A 19966-nucleotide genomic window follows, 5' to 3' on the forward strand; every position below is an offset into this window, starting at 1 on the left:
AACAGTTTTGTAAAGAAGAATGGTCAAATATTGCCAACTCCAGATGTGCAACGTTCTCAGAGGTCTACCCAATAGACTCACAGCTGTATAATTTTACAATAAAAATGTATTTCCCCTTAACAGTGTGGAGTAAGGTGTGTGGTAAAATAATCCACATTTAAAGGCTTGAAACCCAAGACAATTTGAAAAATGTTGAGGGGATGCACTGTATAATCATATTACTATTCAAGTAATCTTATTTTATAGTTTCCAATTATTTTTCTATAGAGATGTATGAGAGTAGGAAAAAGGAAGAATGGTCCCTATTTATATATATATATATATATATATATATATATATATATATATATATATATGTGTGTGTTTTACAGGTATTCCATGTCCAATAATAGTGGCCTGGGCTATTGGCAAGCTGTACAATGAAAACGAGCAGTAAGTGAGTTTAATTTATGTATCTTTTTATATATATAATATCATTATAATATTATATAATGTAATGTAATATTTCATATGTTATGTATATATATATATATGCCAAATACTAGAGAAATCCTTTATTTACGCATATGCTGTGATGAATGAATTTACTGTGCAGCGCTGTTTAAAATCTTCCGATTATTGTAACTGAATCAACAAATCTCATCCTATTCTACAGAACACAGACAGTCTTCACGTAGATATTACAACAATGTGAAACGGCACCATATGCAAACAATGCTTGGTTGCTTGGTCTTGTTCGTCATGCAGGTCCTGGGGCAGATGTTCATTCAGCTAACATATAATAATAGCAAGGGTGCAGACGTGTGTAGAGGAATGTATAAACTACGGCCGGGCTGCATGGTTACCTAATGAAGTGAATTCTACTGGCATGCTTTTAATTTTGTCACTTGAAAGTGTCATGCCGTGCTGTCATTACAAATGATGTCTCAATGAAAACCTAAACTTGTGAAATGTACAGTCAGTTGAACACGTTGAAAACTGAAAAGCAATTAAAGAAATTCATGTTCGCTTACCGCCTTAAGGAGAAAGCATTTTTCAAACTTTGCTTTTCACTGAGTGAATCAGATTTGGTTTTACATGTCCTAAATATTGAGAGAGACTTGGTTGGGAAATCCACTGTGGTTGAATCACCTTATAACAACGCTCATAGAGGCCATTGGGGCACGTGGTGTCTACAATTCACTGACTACATTCCCCAAGCACTAAAGACTTCAATAATGCATTCAATTATCTTTATAATCTTACAGGGTGAGAAATGTACAATTAAATGCATACCACTTGGTATTGAATAACTGGAGTTAATTGCTTTTGTATTTATTTTTTAATTGGGGCGATGGGGGTAGGGGGGATAGTTATACAACACCTCTGTAAATGTAAATGTATATATAATTTATGATTATGCTTAGGTGCCAGACAGACATTTTAAATATTTAACTCTGCAAGAAGAAAAATGTAAAATAATGATGAATGTCACTTGAATAATTACTGCTGAAAGGAAGGAAGCTGGTTTCTTTTGTCATCATCCTTTCTCATCCATATGCATGAAATGCCTTTGTTAGCCAAAAGCCCTCTCTGGTAGAACCACATCCCTGTCTTAGAGAGTTTAACATGTAAAATCCCAATGATATACATGTAGCGTAAGGTACACTTATAAAATTCAATTAAAGAAGTGAATTTATAGTATCACCTTATCACGAATCCTGGAATCTTGTAGAACTTAATTTCTGTAATAATTGGATGCAGACACCAATTCCAAAGATATAAATTGTCAAATTTATTCAAAACAAAGACTAAATGTAGCACTACACTAATTATACAAAAGGGAAAAACTAATTAAAATTCAACTCTAGATCAACAAATCAAAGACAAATCACTTCCGTGACCAAATCAAAGACCATGGGATCGCATATGATAACACAAATCGTTAAACAAAAAAAGGTTATAAACACATTGACTACAATACCGGTTAGTAAGACGAAGGTGAGTCTCTCGTTAGTATTATTAGTCAGACATTAAATAACTACGCAGGCTAGTATTTATGTCAGGTAACTTCTCGTTATATATATATCAGTCTCATTTACGTTTAGGTGCCGAGAAAGATCCTATCATTACTTGTTACCACAATTTCCCTTCACTGATTATTATTCAATGATTAAGGATTGGCAGGGCCACCAATAATCTAACGTCTATTAACTTGTGTCAATTTCAGACTAAACAGTTAAACAGGAATGAGAAGATATTTCTCAGCGTTGACAGATTTTATTTCTAAAATTATCAACAAAACAGTTTAATGCAACACACATTTATATTTAAGAAAACTAAATGATATTACACATTCTAGAGTTATGAATCACAGATTAACATGTCTAATTGATTTCTCAAATGTCATGAATCATGAACTCCAAATTGTTAAACTTATCTGAACTTCGTCACAGAGAGGCCTCTCTGTCTTCGGGCTCAGATAACAGCACACGGCACGAGGTCCATGTGGTTGGAACAAAGGCAGTCCGGTTCGGCTTTGTCCAAGAACTTCCACTCAGTCGATGCACCTGGAAGTTGGGGTTTCGCGAATGTAGAGTCTTTTCCAAACAGATTTTCCACTGGTTTGAAGGCTCCAAGGTTGTGCACAAAATCTTCTTGGCAAGCAGGGTCTCTCACCGTACTTATTTGAAGACAAAGTCTTTGAGGAAAGCAGGGCCCTGTTTGTTCCAAGGGTAAAGTTTCTTAAGACTCAAATAGCTATTTAAATGACTGAACACTTTCGTATACAGTCGACTTGTCAATTGTCCAGCTGTAAAACTCCACTGATCAGGTGGGCACAGGCGGGCAGCGCAGTCTGTAAAGTTCTTTATTTAATAAAGTCCTTTAAAAGAATTCTTCGTACGGCTCAATCTGCTTCTCCCAGTTTAACTCTTCTGTTGCCGGCAAAGACTTAGTTGGTTTCTGGTTCCGGTTCTGGCAACAGAGCTACAGGTTGAGCTGTGGCAGCGAGTTACTGGTTCAGGTGAGAGAGCGAGAGAGACTGACTTTCCGCTGTTCCTTATAGTCTGTCAGATCAATAGGTGATTGGTTCCTGAGTTCTTGAGATTGGATTTCAGTTTCAGCCCCCAGTGTCCTATTGGAGGGGGGCTTGATTTATGACTGATGTCAATCCATGCCATCCTTTGGATATGCCGGTTGGCCCGGGTTCGTAGCTCTATGTCGGGATTTCGGCTCTCGTCCACTTCAAAGAGTTTTTATCACCTACAGGCCCCTTTCTCCAGACATCTCATAGCAGAATTCCAAACTATTTGGCCTCTTCTTGGTGCCATCCTCCCCAAAACTGTCACTTTGATGCAAACCAGTTCCAAGCTGATGAGCTAAGGGAATCTGATAACTTTGGGGGGGAGAGGTTTTCTTTAGATTAGTGCTTCAGCTCAGAGCCCAAATGCTCTTATCCAAATACACCCAACATAACGCTACATACACATGGCACTAAAAAAGAAATAACTTTTTGTGCAACAAGATCATTTCAGCAGCACTCAACAGACATATACTATAAACCGATCAGCCATACCATTGTGACCACCTGCCTAATATTGTGTAGGTCCCCCTTTTGCTGCCAAAAAACAGCCCTGACCCGTCGAGGCATGGACTCCACTAGACCTCTGAAGGTGTGCTGTGGTATCTGGCACCAAGACGTTAGCAGCAGATCCTTTAAGTCCTGTAAGTTGCGAGGTGGGGCCTCTATGGATCGGACTTGTTTGTCCAGCACATCCCACAGATGCTCGATTGGATTGAGATCTGGGGAATTTGGAGGCCAAGTCAACACCTTGAACTCGTGATTCATCAGACCAGGCCACCTTCTTCCATTGCTCCGTGGTCCAGTTCTGATGCTCACGTGCCCATTATAGGCGCTTTAGGCAGTGGACAGGGGTCAGCATGGGCACCTTGACTGGTCTGCGGCTACGCAGCCCCATACGCAACAAACTGCGATGCACTGTGTGTTCTGACACCTTTCTATCAGAACCAGCATTCACTTTTTCAGCAATTTGAGCTACAGTAGCTCGTCTGTTGGATCGGACCAAGTCACTCAGATCCTTACACTTGCCTATTTTTCCTGCTTCTAACACATCAACTTTGAGGAAAAAATGTTCACTTGCAGCCTAATATATCCCACACACTGACAGGTGCCATGATAACGAGATTATTAGTGTTATTCACTTCACCTGTCAGCGGTCATAAAGTTATGGCTGATCGGTGTATATGGTCAAGAATACATACCAGCTGGATATAAAGAATATTGCTATTTTTATGATAGAGCTATACCACTCTAACTATATTGTGTTAAGAATAAAAAACATTTAAAAACATGAGAAATAAATCTGATGTATAAAGTCGTCTTGTTTGGAAACTCACTGTCATAAACAAAAACAAAATACAAGAAAGACAACTTTATCGGCTATTCGGGGAGATAAAGCTACATGTAAAAAATGTATGAAGCTACTCGGCCACAGCAGATGTTTGTTGTGGGACTTTTAATCAGACTCTGCAGAAGCATCTTAAAGTATTTCCAGGCATTGGAGCAGAGGAACAGTCTCATGTTCTTTCTGCTCACAACACCACCTCAGCCGAATACACTTTTATTCCAGCAAGTTCAGGTTGTTAGCTGCTCCATCTGAAGGACACATGCTTTTATAACAGGGCTCATATAATGTTTTTGAGCAAGTAATCTCTCTGAACAAGGTAGAGAGTACAAACCTTGCATGTTAGGGGACTAGTCTTCTGGTATAGTGGGGTTGTCAGTGCAGATACAAATACAGTGTTGTAATATTAGTTATGTGCATTTATAAATTTGTTTTGTTACTTTGCCCCTCCCTTCAGCAGTAATTTGGAGTAATTACTGTATACTCATGGAATAAACTGTTAGGTCACGTGTGATATCAAATTACATTACCATTGGAATTACTTTTATTAAATGTTGCCATTGTATATGTGCTTGTTGTTTGTTAATGTGTGAAGTGGTTGTAAAGGAGTATGAATGTTGTTTTATTCTGTTATGTTGCCAATATGAAAGTGTTAGTCAGGCAGGAAGTAAAGTGTAACAGGGATGAGTGGATATATACCGAAGGATCCCTTTTGCTGAGCTTGTTACAAACAAATGTCGTTCCTTAAATATATTCACAGATGCTGGTTTGGAAAAGAACCTGGCAAGTATATTGACTACATATACCAAGGGCCGGTGATTCTTGTACTATTGGTAAGTAAAAGTAAGTTACCAGTATTTGTTATAACCATTGCATTAAACCAGTTTTTATATGCATTACATTTTTACTGTCCTTATATGGGGACTATTTTCAATCAACTTGTACAAGGATTTGATAAACAGCTGTCCTTTTATAACACTATTCATTACTGTCACTATACAGTCTGAATCCCAAATAATCTCGCATTAATCTGCTTCCTATTTTGCAAAATAAATGTAACATTTTCCGTTCAACTGTTGGCCTGGTACATCTGAAGTGACATATGCATTTAACAAATGAGACATAATCAGGAAGTAAAACCTTTTTTAAATTAATTCTTACAACATTTATGTTCGATTGCCTCATCTTCTTACCCTTTCTATATGTCTAAAACACATTACTGTGGTTTAATATATATGCACAAAAAGTTGTTGAGACTTGTGTTAATTCATGTATGTATTATTATTATTAGTAGTAGTATCATTACTAGACGTAGTGGTAGATATAACAATAATAATAATAATAACAATAATACACGTTTAGTGATTAATAGATTCTCTATCAGCTCTATGAAAGACATTAGTGAAATTATTAATGTTGCTTTGCTTAATTTGTGCTGCACAATTATTACTCTTAAATGCCGACAGTCTTTGTTCAGAGGAAATTAAAATTAATACAGTTTCAGCTCAAGCGCTTAGAAAGCCATTCTGAAGGGTTTTATGATGTCAGATTATGAAGCAACTTCAACTCTCTGAATTGTTCAGGTTCCTGATAAGATAAATGGGGCAATTATAATTACAGTCTTTGTTCTTGGAGTTGTTTTTTACTTGGCACTGATGTAACAACGATTTCTTACAAAGGGAGAAGATTTAAAATGCTATATTTTAGCTCTTTAATTATATGTCTTTTTACCGCACTTCACAGTTATAATTATTTTATGTTTCTTGCTTGACAAGGCTATGCGATAACATTTACTTCGAAGGCCAAAAGACATCACTGGGGAGAATTATCGGTTATATGTAACAGTGCCCTGTACTTAAAACTGACGTGGAAAATCAAATCCCACAGATTCTTTCCTTCTTCCTTTAATCTACAAATATATTTATTGTTCCGGTGGATTCATATCAGATTAAGTAAAACCGATTTAATTTACATTACAATCAAATCTGCTCACAGACAGATCTAAATGTGGATTATTGTATTCCTTTCGGTCAACACATTTCTTGGAAGCCGCACAGTATTCTCTTTTACTGTTGTTAAGCAGTTTGTGTTACAGTACTTCTGTTGCTCTCTCTGCCTCTCTAAAGGCCATTGCTATGTCTCTGTGGCACAATGGTAAAACTATATAAGAACTCTGGTTTCACAACACACATAAGTTTCATAGTGAGGCATACTATATATTGTTTAAAACCTAGCTAAAGGAGGAGAAGGGGAACGATACCCATTAGCTAGATGTATTTTTTTCCTACTCTGATTTGACCCTTGAAATAAAACCAAAGCTCATTTGTGGCATTTGTGCCTGCCTGCCACGCGGGCACTCGCCCAACACGAGATAATCCACATCTCAAACACATTTGCTATACTGGAAGCTGCTAACCTCCATCTGGATCCATTCACGGTCTAATCTAATGACTATAGTTCCCCTAAGGCAGCCAAAGATGAAACTGCACATCGAAACTGAAACTGCTTTTTAGTTAGAAACAATAGTCATTACCAGTGTCGTAAGTGCATGGCATAATAAGGAATAGTAACAGAGTAACGGTGATAATTGATGGCAAGGTTCCTGCTTTGAGGACTGTGTTTTCAAACCCTGAATCAACAAATCCTTGCACATGCAGAGTGTACAATCAGGGTGGATGGTGTGAGGGGCATCAGACATTAGATTCACAGAACAGTCGTCAACAGAAACCACAAAGAAATGGCCAAAGTTAAGATGGATTTGAAGCTTGAGCATTACTTTGTTATTGGCATTCATAACAGATAAGCAGCTACTGTTACTGAAGCCAGGACTTTGTCCCATCAATATAATAGATCACTGGTGTTATGTAAGACAATATTCAAAGCTTTTGTAGAATGAGGACCTTGGAGGCTTCCAGCTGAAATACTGCTTTAAACAAAATAGTTTAGGTTAAAGACAGGGACCAATCCATTTTTTATTATAACATTTCTGTGTAATTATATTTATTTGGATTATGCCATTAAAGCCTTTTTTGTATGCTAATGAAAAAAACAAAAACCAACCTTACTGTTATTTCACTCAAAGAGTTAAGCAGTTTGAAACAACCGAAATAAACAACACTAAATGCACACATTCATGTAACAAAATGGCAGCTGAGGAGAAAGCGTCTAGTTGTTCGAGAGATACAATAAGGTACAACAAGAGCTAAGAGACTGCTGCCCTGACCTGCTTACTCACCTGGACCCCACTGAAATAACACGGCATTGTTTGCTACCAAAGATGACCAATATGGTCAAAAAACTTTAGGGTTAAAAAATTGTTTTATAGAGATCTCTCCCAAATTTCAATGTGCTGTTTCTCACATCACTTCCAGTTCTTAGTCATAAGTTAATGCATTTTGTGGTTGTGGGCAAATTGATGTGGGTAAGGTTGCGGTAATAAGAAATAAAAAGGAATAAGGGACTGGCAGGTTTTCTGTTGAATTTTGTTCAGGTTCTTTTGGTGTAACTACATATTAAATAAGAATACAACGCATGTTTAAGTGATGGGAAATTTGCTGTTTAAATCCAAATTGATCTGTGAACTATTTTTAATTTGTTTGGTAAAATTGGTCTTCTTTGAACGAATTTGCTTTGAGGTTAAAAAGGTTCAGAATTACTTATTCAAGGCTTGTCTCGGCTTTTAACTTGAACGTGTGGATGGTATGAATAACCATATGAGCTAAGCTTACTTGGAGGTAGTTTGTGTGGCTGAACAGTAACACACACACAACCACACCCGCACACACACACACTCATAACTGTGTTTCAGAAACAAGATGCCCTAGTTTTAATGTTAATCTCCAGCATATGTGCTGTTATCACATTACAAATGAAAACCCTGCCTACATAAAGACACGGAAACTTAAACTAAAATGCGTAAAGAAAAGAGCAAAGGCAAACCTTTCATCTAGTCTTAACCAACAGAGTGATATTTATACATGGTTTATAACTCTGCTGCCAGATGGGTCTTGAAGGTCAGAAGTGGTTGAAGGAAAATAAATATTGGATATTGATTTTTTCTTCTTTGTTCCTTGTAACCCCATAATATCAAATGTCTCCAATATATTTCCCTTGATATGATTTTTTTTCTTTTAATAAAGAAAAATCCATAAATAAATCCATACACCACTTTTTGCTTTCCAGTGATTTTATAACAAAAAGTGTCATAGCCGTACTGACACCGAGTCGCAGTATTTCAGAGTAATTCTGATATCCCACCATGGCAACACTGATCCGATGGTGGTTCCCAATACAGACACCTATTTATAATTAAAAATATGCTTTGTATAACACTATATTGAACTATTATCAATGTGGGCATATGTAACACCATTTAATTTAACAACTGTTGTTTCCTAGGGTGATTAGCAATAATACCTTTAATCATAATACCGTCTAATACATTATTTGAGGATTGACTTTGATCTGGAGTTTTTATTTAATTAAATATTTCACATTCTGTTTTAGATCAATTTTGTGTTCCTGTTCAACATTGTGAGGATTCTCATGACAAAGCTGCGAGCCTCAACCACGTCTGAAACCATCCAGTACCGGTGAGTAGGACACGCAACCATGTGTGTGTCAATATGAATCATACACTTTAAACCACAATGCAAGAATCACTCGTATACCTCAGTCCAGAATGAGTGTTGAGCTCTTGTATGTTGGCCTTGTCGCAAAGCGTTAATTTGTATGATGTGTGACTCACACTAACAGTCATGCTAAAAGGGTTTCATCTGAGCGTGATCTTGCAGTTTATGAGGCTTATGTAACAACTTTAGAAAACAAATACTGGAAAATATTTATGTTGAAGCACCAAATAAATCTGAAGCACTCTAGAGTTGTGCTATTAGTAATTAAACACCCACAAAGCCGGAGCAAACCTGTCGAAATTAATGCAGTCAGGTTGCTATGGATAAATATTTTGCAAGGTCACATGGCACATAAGACTGTTAGCAACTAGGCCGTGTTAACAGGGTCCTGGGGGAATAATATATTTAATGCTGGAGAAAAGTAATTATCGCAGGATTGCAGCAGCACTAACAATGTCTGTGTACCAAGCCACCACAAGGGACATTTTGAGCTTTCTTCCATGTGCACAAGTTTTGGTAAACAAGCAATGATGTTGACTTCACACGCAATCTGCACCGTGTCTTCAATCTAGCGTGTCTCATGGCATGTCAGATATGTCTCTCTGTGGCCGGGCAGGAGTCGCACCTCAAGCTTGAGCACAAACAAGCCACAGGAAGCGCTTCGTTCACGGTGTATAAAATACATTTAAGTTGGGCGTTTGAGCTTCACGACATTTCAGCTAGTCGTATTTAAAGCCTAAATGCAGAAGCACCCCTTGAATAATTGTATTTCTAATTCCAGGCATTGCTTTCAGCTGATGCAACCCTCCTGTGTTTATAGTTGTTCTGTTGTGCTTTGTTGAACTTAATCCTTTTAATGACTTTCTGCACTCCTCAGCACCAAAGACCATTTCACTTTTGTCACTTAAAATCCATGACTTTATTTCTGTTGCAAACCTCAGTAAAATGACTTTATAAAGTGCCTTCATAATCTACTGTATATGGGTCACTATAGACATACAATTACAGTTGATTGATATATGTAGACTTGTGTCAGACCTTAAAAACAAAAGTAAATTAGGGTCTCTGTCTTTTCATCACATTGTCGCTGTGTACCTAAGATGTCAAATCAGCCTTTATTTCTCCTGAAATCAATCTTCATTTGACCATTAGTGCAGAATGGTGTTGCTGGGTTCAGTATCAGGGGCTCTATATACTATTATAGCCTTCAATTTGTTCTCATTACATTAGTTGTTTCCTTGTGTACCTTTGCTGATTAGTGTAAGCAGAATGTTGCACATATATTGTGTTCCAACTTCTGACATGTTGTTCTTTTTACCCACAGAAAAGCAGTAAAAGCAACCTTGGTTTTATTGCCCCTGCTGGGCATCACCTACATGCTGTTCTTTGTGAACCCTGGAGAAGATGACATCTCCCAAATAGTCTTTATTTATTTTAATTCTTTTCTTCAGTCATTTCAGGTATGAACAACACTATATGATAGATAGACAGATAGAGGCATTGGAAATCCATTTGTTTTGATTATTATTCTTGTCATAGTTATTTATTTTAAGTTTTCTTCAGTTAACCCCAGTTTAGTCTCCTGTTCAACAAGAATTGCCAGCATTTTAATGGTCAGTTTTTTTTTAGTTTTTTTTTTTACCTCAGTTATAAACCTCACCTCTTTTCACATTTAAATTTTAAATCCAAACAGTGACAGATCGGTCAATGTAACGACAAACAGTAATAAGAGGGAGTGTTTGTATTTATTTTTGTAGTTTTGCTTTTTTTTAATCAAAAGTAATCAAGAAACTATACACAGCACATCGTAACTGTGAGCAGGACCATGTTCAATTGATGTGTGTCAGATCTCACAAAGGCTTTAAGGAAAGTGTATCAGAACAGATTAACAAGCCATATACATTTTATACACACACACACACACACACACACACATATATATATATATATAGTGATTGTGTGTCCCAGTACATGTTTGCAAAATAATTGTTTTCAAATCCTAAGCTTATAAATTATCTAAACATGAAACACCAAAAACCATTTAACTTGTTTATGTGCTAATTTGGTCAGCCGATACAGTGGCTGATGAAACTGCAATATATCACAAAATGTTCATTAAATAATGCTGTATGCAACATTTTACATCCGCCAGAAAAGATGCACATGTTTTTCAGTGCCAATATTTTAGTTGCTCTCCTGTATCGTTAGGATGACAGCTCACCAAAACATTATGTAAAATTAACATTCTGTTATTTGACTTTTGCTAAAAGTTGGATTACTGAACCTGGGTTTCAATTCCAGAAAAGCTTTTTTTCACAGATACTGTAAGTAACATTATAATCACAAACAGGATTAAAGCCATGAGTCTTCAGTGAAGAGTCTGGCACTTGAGTTTATGTTGATTTTGTGAAAAATGTATATAATTTTGAGACCCATTTCTGTGACAAACTCGCAGTCACCCTCAAGAACAGTGATAAATGGCATGAGAAAAGACCTTTAAGAACTCTGTCAGTTTGAATGATTGGATGGAGAAAAGTTATACAAATAATGCATTTATAACCCACTCCTGATTTTAGCTGGAGTAAAAATGCATTTATATTCTTTTAGTTTGAAAATTATTTTAAGTGGTAGTGGTGAAAGATTATGATCATAAGATCTTCCCTTTGTTTCTTTAACTCAAATTTCTCCTGTTTGCAGGGCTTCTTTGTCTCAGTATTTTACTGCTTTCTAAATGGGGAGGTGAGTCAACACTGTATATAATTACATGCATGGGTAACGAACAATTATGCAGATAATTAGTGGTTGGATGAATTGACAGTATGTTAGCTATTTACACAAAGAGTTCACTTTTACTGCATGTGACTGCATATATAACACACATACGCACACTCACAAATATATCAAGATAGATATATAGATATTTTTCAAACATTATCCTTCATATCTGCCATGCCTGGCTTCTCGCATCGAGTAGGGGCTGATGCCGTGCTGATGCAATCAGCTGATATTTATACTCCAAGCCTGCTATTACAGTAGGAGAACTTGCCAACTGCACTATGTTTAGGAGTTTAAATTTTAATGTGTAAATTTTGTAGCAAAAATATACTTTAACTATCGACTATCCATTTGAAAAGCCTGAAATGAATCTTACTAGTATTTTACTTCAGTTGCCCTCAAACAGACATTATATTACCCCTTTTTAATGAAGAATATGTTTCCTTCTCAGTCAGAAGCAAGAAGATGGCTTTGAAAACATTAACACATTAACGTGTGACAGTGGGACAAAGCAGCCACTAACATTTACAGGATGAAAAAATACAGCAGACCCAATTTAGTAAGAATAATTAGATGGAGTACAGCTACAAATATTTATTGAATGTAAAACAGTCACAAATATGGTACTATACGACAGCTGTGTTAGTGGCAATGGACACTTTGGAAAACATTTTTCTATGTCCCTCATCTAACTAAAAGGAATCAAATTATGTGTGGAAGTCATAAGCATAAAACAATATATTTTTAAGCCTTTAAAACCTTTAAATCTGACAATCCAGTTCACTTGAGTTCACATTTTTATGAGCATGAGATAAACAAATTGATGATTTGGACTTCTGAAAAGAGTAACTTAATATATATTGTAGTGATCTGGGATGGTTATGTGAAGTGGAGAGGCTCCAGGATGTGTGTCTCTCAGTTCTTTGGGGGGCAGTTTGTTTGTTTATTGGAGCTGGGGCAATTGTGGTTTCAGGGGCTTGAAAGTTAGATTGAGGGGAAACAGTCACGGGGGGCAAGGAGATATATAGGGGTGCCCCGGTTCCCAGTGGGTAGAAGAAGGAGAGGGTGAGATCACTCTCAGTCTCGCGCCTATAAAAGCCATTCTGAGAATAAACTTGTTGCATTAACCCCGACGTCTTGTTGGAGCTGGCAAATCCCAAAACAAAAGCATAAATTGAATTTCTACCATATATACACAGACACAGACACACACACACACACATTTAAAAGAGATCATTAGAACTGCTACACCCAATTTCTCTTCAAAGATCACCCGTGAGAAAAAGTCATATCCAACAGCGCAATATTAACATTTGCTAAATGGCAAATTGCATTCAAAAGCTGCAACCTCAACCTCAGGATTTTAGATTCAATTTTATTGAAATAATTACCTCTAAATTCACACTTCTGACATGACTCAGAGTTACAAAGGTGACTGCTGTGAAATACAACTGAAAAATCAAACAAAAAAACATATTTGAAGAGATTAATTCGTGATGTAACACCTCATTTACGAGGGTGTCCCAGGGACCTGTTGAGGCTATAGTCCGTGTTTCATTTTTAGAAAAATACGGTTTAGTCTTTAGTCTTTAGGTCACATGCTTAACATGCTTAATTAATTTAATGTATGTATTTATTTAAATGTGATACAATATTTATGGAGTTCTGTTTAGTTCATCATCTGTAAGATCATATATTCTGACTTCAGCTGCACAGATTTTAAAGGTTGTACATTAAATGTTAATGGCGGGAAACTCTGTGTATGTGAATAAAGCAGAATATGTTCTTCTCTCATTTCAGTTACAAACTAATGGGGAAAAAGTTAAATACAAGCTTAAACATTCTCGACTGAATATAGTATTAATATCTGGAACAAACTCTGAAAACTTGGGAACATTCAAAAATAGACTGGATAGGATCCTTGAATCACTTAGTTATTAATGGACACCAAATGAGCATGATGGCCTCGTCTTGTTTGTAAACTTTCTTGTGTTCTTATGTAATATAATGCAATTATGACTTAAGAAAATACATTTACATAACATTACAGATGAAGACACTGATTTTGAAGGCTTTAACAGTCCTGAGTTTGGATATGTACTGTACAGTTGACAAGTCTTAAGTGTATTTAAGATTAAAGTGGCCATTTGGTGTCATTCACTCATGTGTAATAACTATTATGCACCTCAGCTTAAGTCTCAAGAGTTAGCTGTTGAAAATATGTCTGCTGGACATGTTTTGTTGCCGGACACAAATAACTGAATGTAAGACAAAGTGAAATAACTTCTGAATACTTTGATATAAATGTAAAATATAGCAATGTAGAAGTTTAGTTTTCTTACGGATTCCAGAAAAAGCTGATCTTATTCCTGTGGATTTCCAAATTTCTGTTGGACATATAGACTCAGTGGCCACCTTATTAGGTAGGAGCCCCTTTTGCCTCAAAAACAGCCTGAATTCATTGTGGCATGGATTCAACAAGGAGTTGGAAACATTCCTTAGTGATGGATGTTGGTCCATGCTGACTCGACAGCATCATGTAGTTCCTGCAGATTTTCCAGCACTACATTCATTCTGTGAACCTCCCGTTCCAGCTCATACGTCTGTGCAGTCCATGGGAGTAAACTGGAGTCACTGTCATGCGATGTGTGCTCAGTGACATGGCACATTATACTGCTGGAAGTATCCATTGAAAACGGCTAGACTGTGTCCATAAAGGGATGAAATAACGCTAGGTACTCAGATGCTGTGGCATTCAGATGATGCTCAATTCGTAATAAATGGCCTAATGTGTGCCAAGAAAACATTCCCCACACCATTTCACCATCACCACCAACCTTTACCGTTAACACGAGGCAGGATGGATCCATAGATTCATGCAGTTTATGCCAAATCCTAACCCTACCATCTGCACGTCGCAGCAGAAATCAAGATTCTCAGACCAGGCAACATCTTTCCAATCTTCAGGGGTCCAGTGTTGGTGATTACGTGCCCACTGTAGTTTCATCTTCCTGTTCTTAGCTGACAGTAGTGGAACCCAGCATGGTCTTCTGCTGCTGGAGCCCATACTCTTCAAAGTTCGACACATTGTGCGTTCAGAGAAGCCCTTCTGCACACCACTGTTGTAAAGAGTGGTTATTTGAGTTTTTGTGGGGTTTCTGTCAGCTTGAAAAAGTCTGGCCATTCTCCTCTGACCTCCCTCATTAACAAGGAGTTTTCCACTCACTGGATGTTTTATGTTTATCGCACTGTTCTCTGTCAACTCTAGAGTTGCTGGCATCACTATGTCTGGCACCAAAAATCACACCACAGTCAAAGCTGCTAAGATCACGCATTTTCCTTATTCTAATGTTTGGTCGAACCACAACTAAACCTCTTGTCCATGTCTGCATGCTTTAAATATTGAGTTGCGGCCACATGATTTGCTGTTTGGCTATTTGCATTAATGAGCAGGTGTACCTAATAAAGTGGCCATGAGTGTATATACCTTCACAGTTACTTGATCTGCTTCCCTGTCCCAAAAAAGGACACAACTGTGTAAATGTTCGCTATCATGAGCATAGTTTTGAGTGTGAAAAATCCCAACAGACATTTAGTTACCACTATGATATTGTATTGGTCGTGTACTAATTAACATTCTGAAGTACCCTTTAATGTTTTTTTTCAAATGTAAATTAATTTATAACATATGTGCTTCATCTTTAGCCTAGTGAATTTATTAATTCTGTGTGAAAATATAACTGCAAATATCCAGCTTCTAGTTTCATACAGAAGGCTAATTAATGTTTTAACATAAATTAGTTTTTTATATAAGTTAATTGGGTATTTAATTAATTTAATTTATGTATTTATTTAAATTGTTATACAATATTTATGGAGTTCTGTTTTGTTCCTCACCTTTAACATTATCATTGATTTTAAAGGCCATACAATAAATGTTAATACATCATCTGTGTATGTGAATAAAGCAGAATATGTACTTTTCTAATAAAAATTACAAACTAATTGGAAATAAAGGTTAAATAAATGCATACATATTCTCAACTATATATAGTATTAATATAATTAAATTATTCAATGAAATGACTTTTTAATAAACATTTGTTTAGTTTCAGCATTATTCTCTGAGAAGGAAAAATACATTTTTAGAAAAATGTGACTTGATAATAACACATTGAGACTGAACGTGTAACTTTCTATCTGCCATTGCTAATGTTCCAGTTGCATTTAAATATTCAGGTTGTCTTGCATTGGGAAAAAAGGATTCAGAACAAAATATATATCATTGAAAGTGTGGAGAAATAGTTGACATAAACCCTATGCTACCGAAAAAGTAATGGGAGACCAACTCAACTGATTACAGAAAGCACCTGATATTACCTGGTGTAGGTTCATTTTCATGAAATAAACAATAAGTCATAGTTGGTACTGTACTGTATATTGTACTGCCAGCATGAATTAATACAACTGTAGCAAAGGTCATGTTTTGTACAATAATGCAATTTTATGATAAAGTGGTTATATAGTGATTCAAGGTGAATACAAACAAATAAATGTTCCTTTCACCCTAAGAGATGTTCTCTTTTATGATACGATTTTGTAGTAGATGAGAAACAACAGTGTCAGATTATGTTGGTAGTTTAGTGCATTTTCTGTGACACGTCTTCCCAGAATCATACAGATTGAGATTATATTGATTTTGCAAAGCACTGCAAATTAACTGATTAATTAATGCAACATTCTCGTCTTCTGAGTTTCTCTAGGGGGAAGTCATCTGTTAACACGTCTAAAATGATCTTGGTTGGTGTTATGGATTGTTGTTGTTATTGTTGTTTTCAGATGTTTCTTTAATATGTATTTTAAATATATATATCGTTTGCTTTCAGGTACGCTCAGCTGCAAGGAAAAGGTGGCACCGCTGGCAAGACAACCACACACTGCGGGTGCGAGTCGCTCGGGCGATGTCCATCCCCACCTCGCCGACGAGGATCAGCTTCCACAGTATAAAGCAGACAACCGCAGTTTGACCCGCGGAACCGCGAGTGGCCTTCCGAATGTTTTTTGCACTCTGTTCTGGTTATATCTATTTTATTATTCGATAGTGGGGTTAGGTAACGTGTTTGTGAATATCTGTGAATAATAATAATAATTAAAAAGACAAAAAATAAAGACAATAAATACGATATATAAAATGCAGATGAAGTAAATCCCAATCCCAGCAACCCTGCCGGTTTAGGGTTCCTACAAAAGTCCTGCGTATAAACTGTCAACATGAGATTACAATGAAGTATTTTCCAGGTTGTTTTTTTTTATTCTTTTTTTGTAGGTTTGTCCTTTTTATGTTGGGTACAGAAATCAAGTGCAATTCCACATGTAGATGTATTCTATGACTCTATGATTCTATGAAATCTGGCATGCTATATATATTCTGTGCACGTAGTGGAGCTGTGGGGACAGTCTGTGGGGAAATTGGCTAAACAAAGCACCATTGAAAGCTCAGAGATCCTTATGTACGGCGCTGGTACTTTGTAATCCTTTGCTCCTATTCTTGTCGGTGACTGGATTCAAGGGTCTGGATGTAATCACAGTTGTAAATATCCTGGGCGAAATGTCCGAAATAGTATTTCAAATGACAGAATAATTGCTCATTATTGACCATGGTTTCATACATTATATTTGTGGAAAACCAATTCAGATAGCTGCAATTGCACTGAACTCTACTGACTCCTGAAGTGTTTGTTCTTACAAATGAAGGTGTGTAGATTCTGGGTTTAACAACATTTGGAAACAATTGTCTGAGGAATTGATTGAATAAGTGATGGTTTCCTATTTAAGACCTTTATTTTATATCAGAATATATGCTGGTGATGGCCATATGTTTTGCAATGTTGTGCGTGGGTAGTCCTTTAAGTCTTCTCTGAATTTGGAATTATAAATCATGAATTAAATACATGAGTGTGGACTCAAATGATTGTTTCCAATTGTTACAAACAAAGTAAAATAAAAACGTTGCATGTTTTAATCCCTGCAGACTGCAAAAAAAACTGTTAATTCTGATAGATTTTTTTTTTTTTGTTAATGAGGACCAATGGTGGAACATCAAAAAATATATTGGGTATTTCATAGGTGCTGGTTTCAAACACTTAAGCCACCAGTTTGACTTTCTGTGTTTCAAATTTCTAATATTTTTCTAACAGTGTTTAAATGTTTTAAATCACATTTTAAAATGTTTACAAATTTAATAAGATAAAACAAAATCATTCAATGAAAGGTTATATCCTTGTCCATTATGCAAACACATGCATTTTGAGAAATAAAATAAGTGGCTGAAGAACAAGAACTAGTTGTAAGTTATTATACTCATTATTTTTGTTAGGAAAATAAATATACACTGTATATTGAAAATGTGGATATACAAAGTATATACAGTGTGTCTATATTTCAATTCTTCTCAATACCTCCATTTATCAAGACACAACAAACAATATTGTTAAACTGATTGAATTATGAAATTATGTTGAAATTATGAAACAATTTGAATGTCATTAAATGAGAACATTATTTTAACAATTAAAAAGTTATTGTTTTTATTTCATGCTTCATTTATTTAGTTATTTGACAAACATGGTTGTATAATTATCAGATTTATCAGTTTTGTATATCTGTTGTAACAATATATTTACAAACAATTACCAGATGCCATTTCACTCACATTATACCTCCAAAAACCTGTATATAGGTAATAATGAGCTAGGAACAAAACTAAAGAGCAGAACCTCCACAGTAGTTTTCTCTGAAATACTTCCAGTACCACGTGCATAGCCATGGTGACAGGCAGAGATTAGAAAGTTTAACACGTGGTTGAAATCTTGATGTAGGGAAGAGGGGTTTATGTTTATGAAGCATTGGTCTTTCTTCTGGGATAGATGGGACCTGTACAAACCGAACGGTCTACATGTAAACAGAAGGGGGCTAATGCATTGGGAGAGAGTATGTGCAGAGTAATTGAGAATCTTTTAAACTAGGGACCAGGGGGGCAGGGAGCTCTGACAATGGGAGATGTTCCTCTAAGGAAAGAAAACCTCAAGAAGAAGAACTCAAATTAGATCCCAGTAATGAAACTGAATCTTTGTGGGTTCAACTTTTGAACGAAAGATCCAGAGGATTAGTGGTAGGAGTGTGTTACAGGCCACCAAACTCAGATATTCAGAAAGATGTTGCATTGTACAGTGTAATCAGGACTGCATGTAGCAAGGATGTGGCTGTTATAATGGAGGATTTAAATTTCCCAAACATAGACTGGGAAAGCCTGGTTGGGACTACAGAGGCAGAAATAGAGATGGTTGAGATGGTAAATGACTGCTTTCTAACTCAGTTTATCAGGAACCAACCAGGGAGAGTGCATGTATTGACTTGATCTTTTCAAATGACCAAGACAGAGTCAGAGGGACACTAGTAAGAGAACCAATTGTGATCACAATATGGTTAGCTTTGAGGCATTCTTTCAAAAAACAAGGATCAAGTCTAAAACAATAGTCTACAATTTTAGAAAAGCAAACCTTGTAGGTATGAGGCGGCACTTAGAAGAGGTAGACTGGAGCACACTGGATACAGATTCAGTTGAAAATGGATGGTTATATTTTAAGAATATACTACCTGAGGCTCAGGAGAAATTTGTACCAAAACGTAACAAATTGAGGACCAAAAAACATTGGCCAAAATGGTTAAATAGAAGTATGCAAGAAAATATCAAGAGAAAGAAAATGTTGTATAACCCTTACAAAAGGGATGGAACCGAATGGAGATCTTAAGAAAGGGATCAGGAAAGCAAAGAGAAATAGAAAGAAACACAGCTCTGGGCGCTAAAACTAATGCAAAGAGCTTTTTACAATAGTGATGATGTCAATAAATGAGGAAGTGAAACAGATAAAGGGCAAAAATTGAAGAATCATGGAAAATGAATAAGATGTGGCAAATTTTCTAAACAAGGATTTCACAGAGGTTTTTACAAAAGAAAAAACAGATAGCATGTCACAGGTTAACAATCTGTCCAGTCAAACCCTAAGAGAGATCAGGATAAATGAGGAGGAGGTACAAAAGGGACTAGCAGGATTAAAAACAAAAAATCACCTGGGCCAGACAGTATATTTCCAA

General features: G+C 36.3%; 1 protein-coding gene across 1 annotated transcript in view; it reads left to right on the forward strand.

Annotated features, from left to right (window-relative positions):
• Positions 1–18352, forward strand: part of crhr2 (corticotropin releasing hormone receptor 2) — an 88358-nt gene extending 70006 nt beyond the window's left edge. The window contains exons 9-14 of the mRNA XM_066717227.1: positions 372–432; positions 5167–5239; positions 8913–8998; positions 10362–10497; positions 11735–11776; positions 16699–18352. Of these exons, the coding sequence (XP_066573324.1) occupies positions 372–432; positions 5167–5239; positions 8913–8998; positions 10362–10497; positions 11735–11776; positions 16699–16839 (539 nt within the window). The 3' untranslated portion in view covers positions 16840–18352. The remainder of the gene's footprint in view (positions 1–371; positions 433–5166; positions 5240–8912; positions 8999–10361; positions 10498–11734; positions 11777–16698) is intronic.
• Positions 18353–19966: the final 1614 nt, after the last annotated feature.

The sequence above is a fragment of the Amia ocellicauda genome, chromosome 2 (genome assembly GCF_036373705.1).
Source record: "Amia ocellicauda isolate fAmiCal2 chromosome 2, fAmiCal2.hap1, whole genome shotgun sequence".
Taxonomy (NCBI): domain Eukaryota; kingdom Metazoa; phylum Chordata; class Actinopteri; order Amiiformes; family Amiidae; genus Amia; species Amia ocellicauda.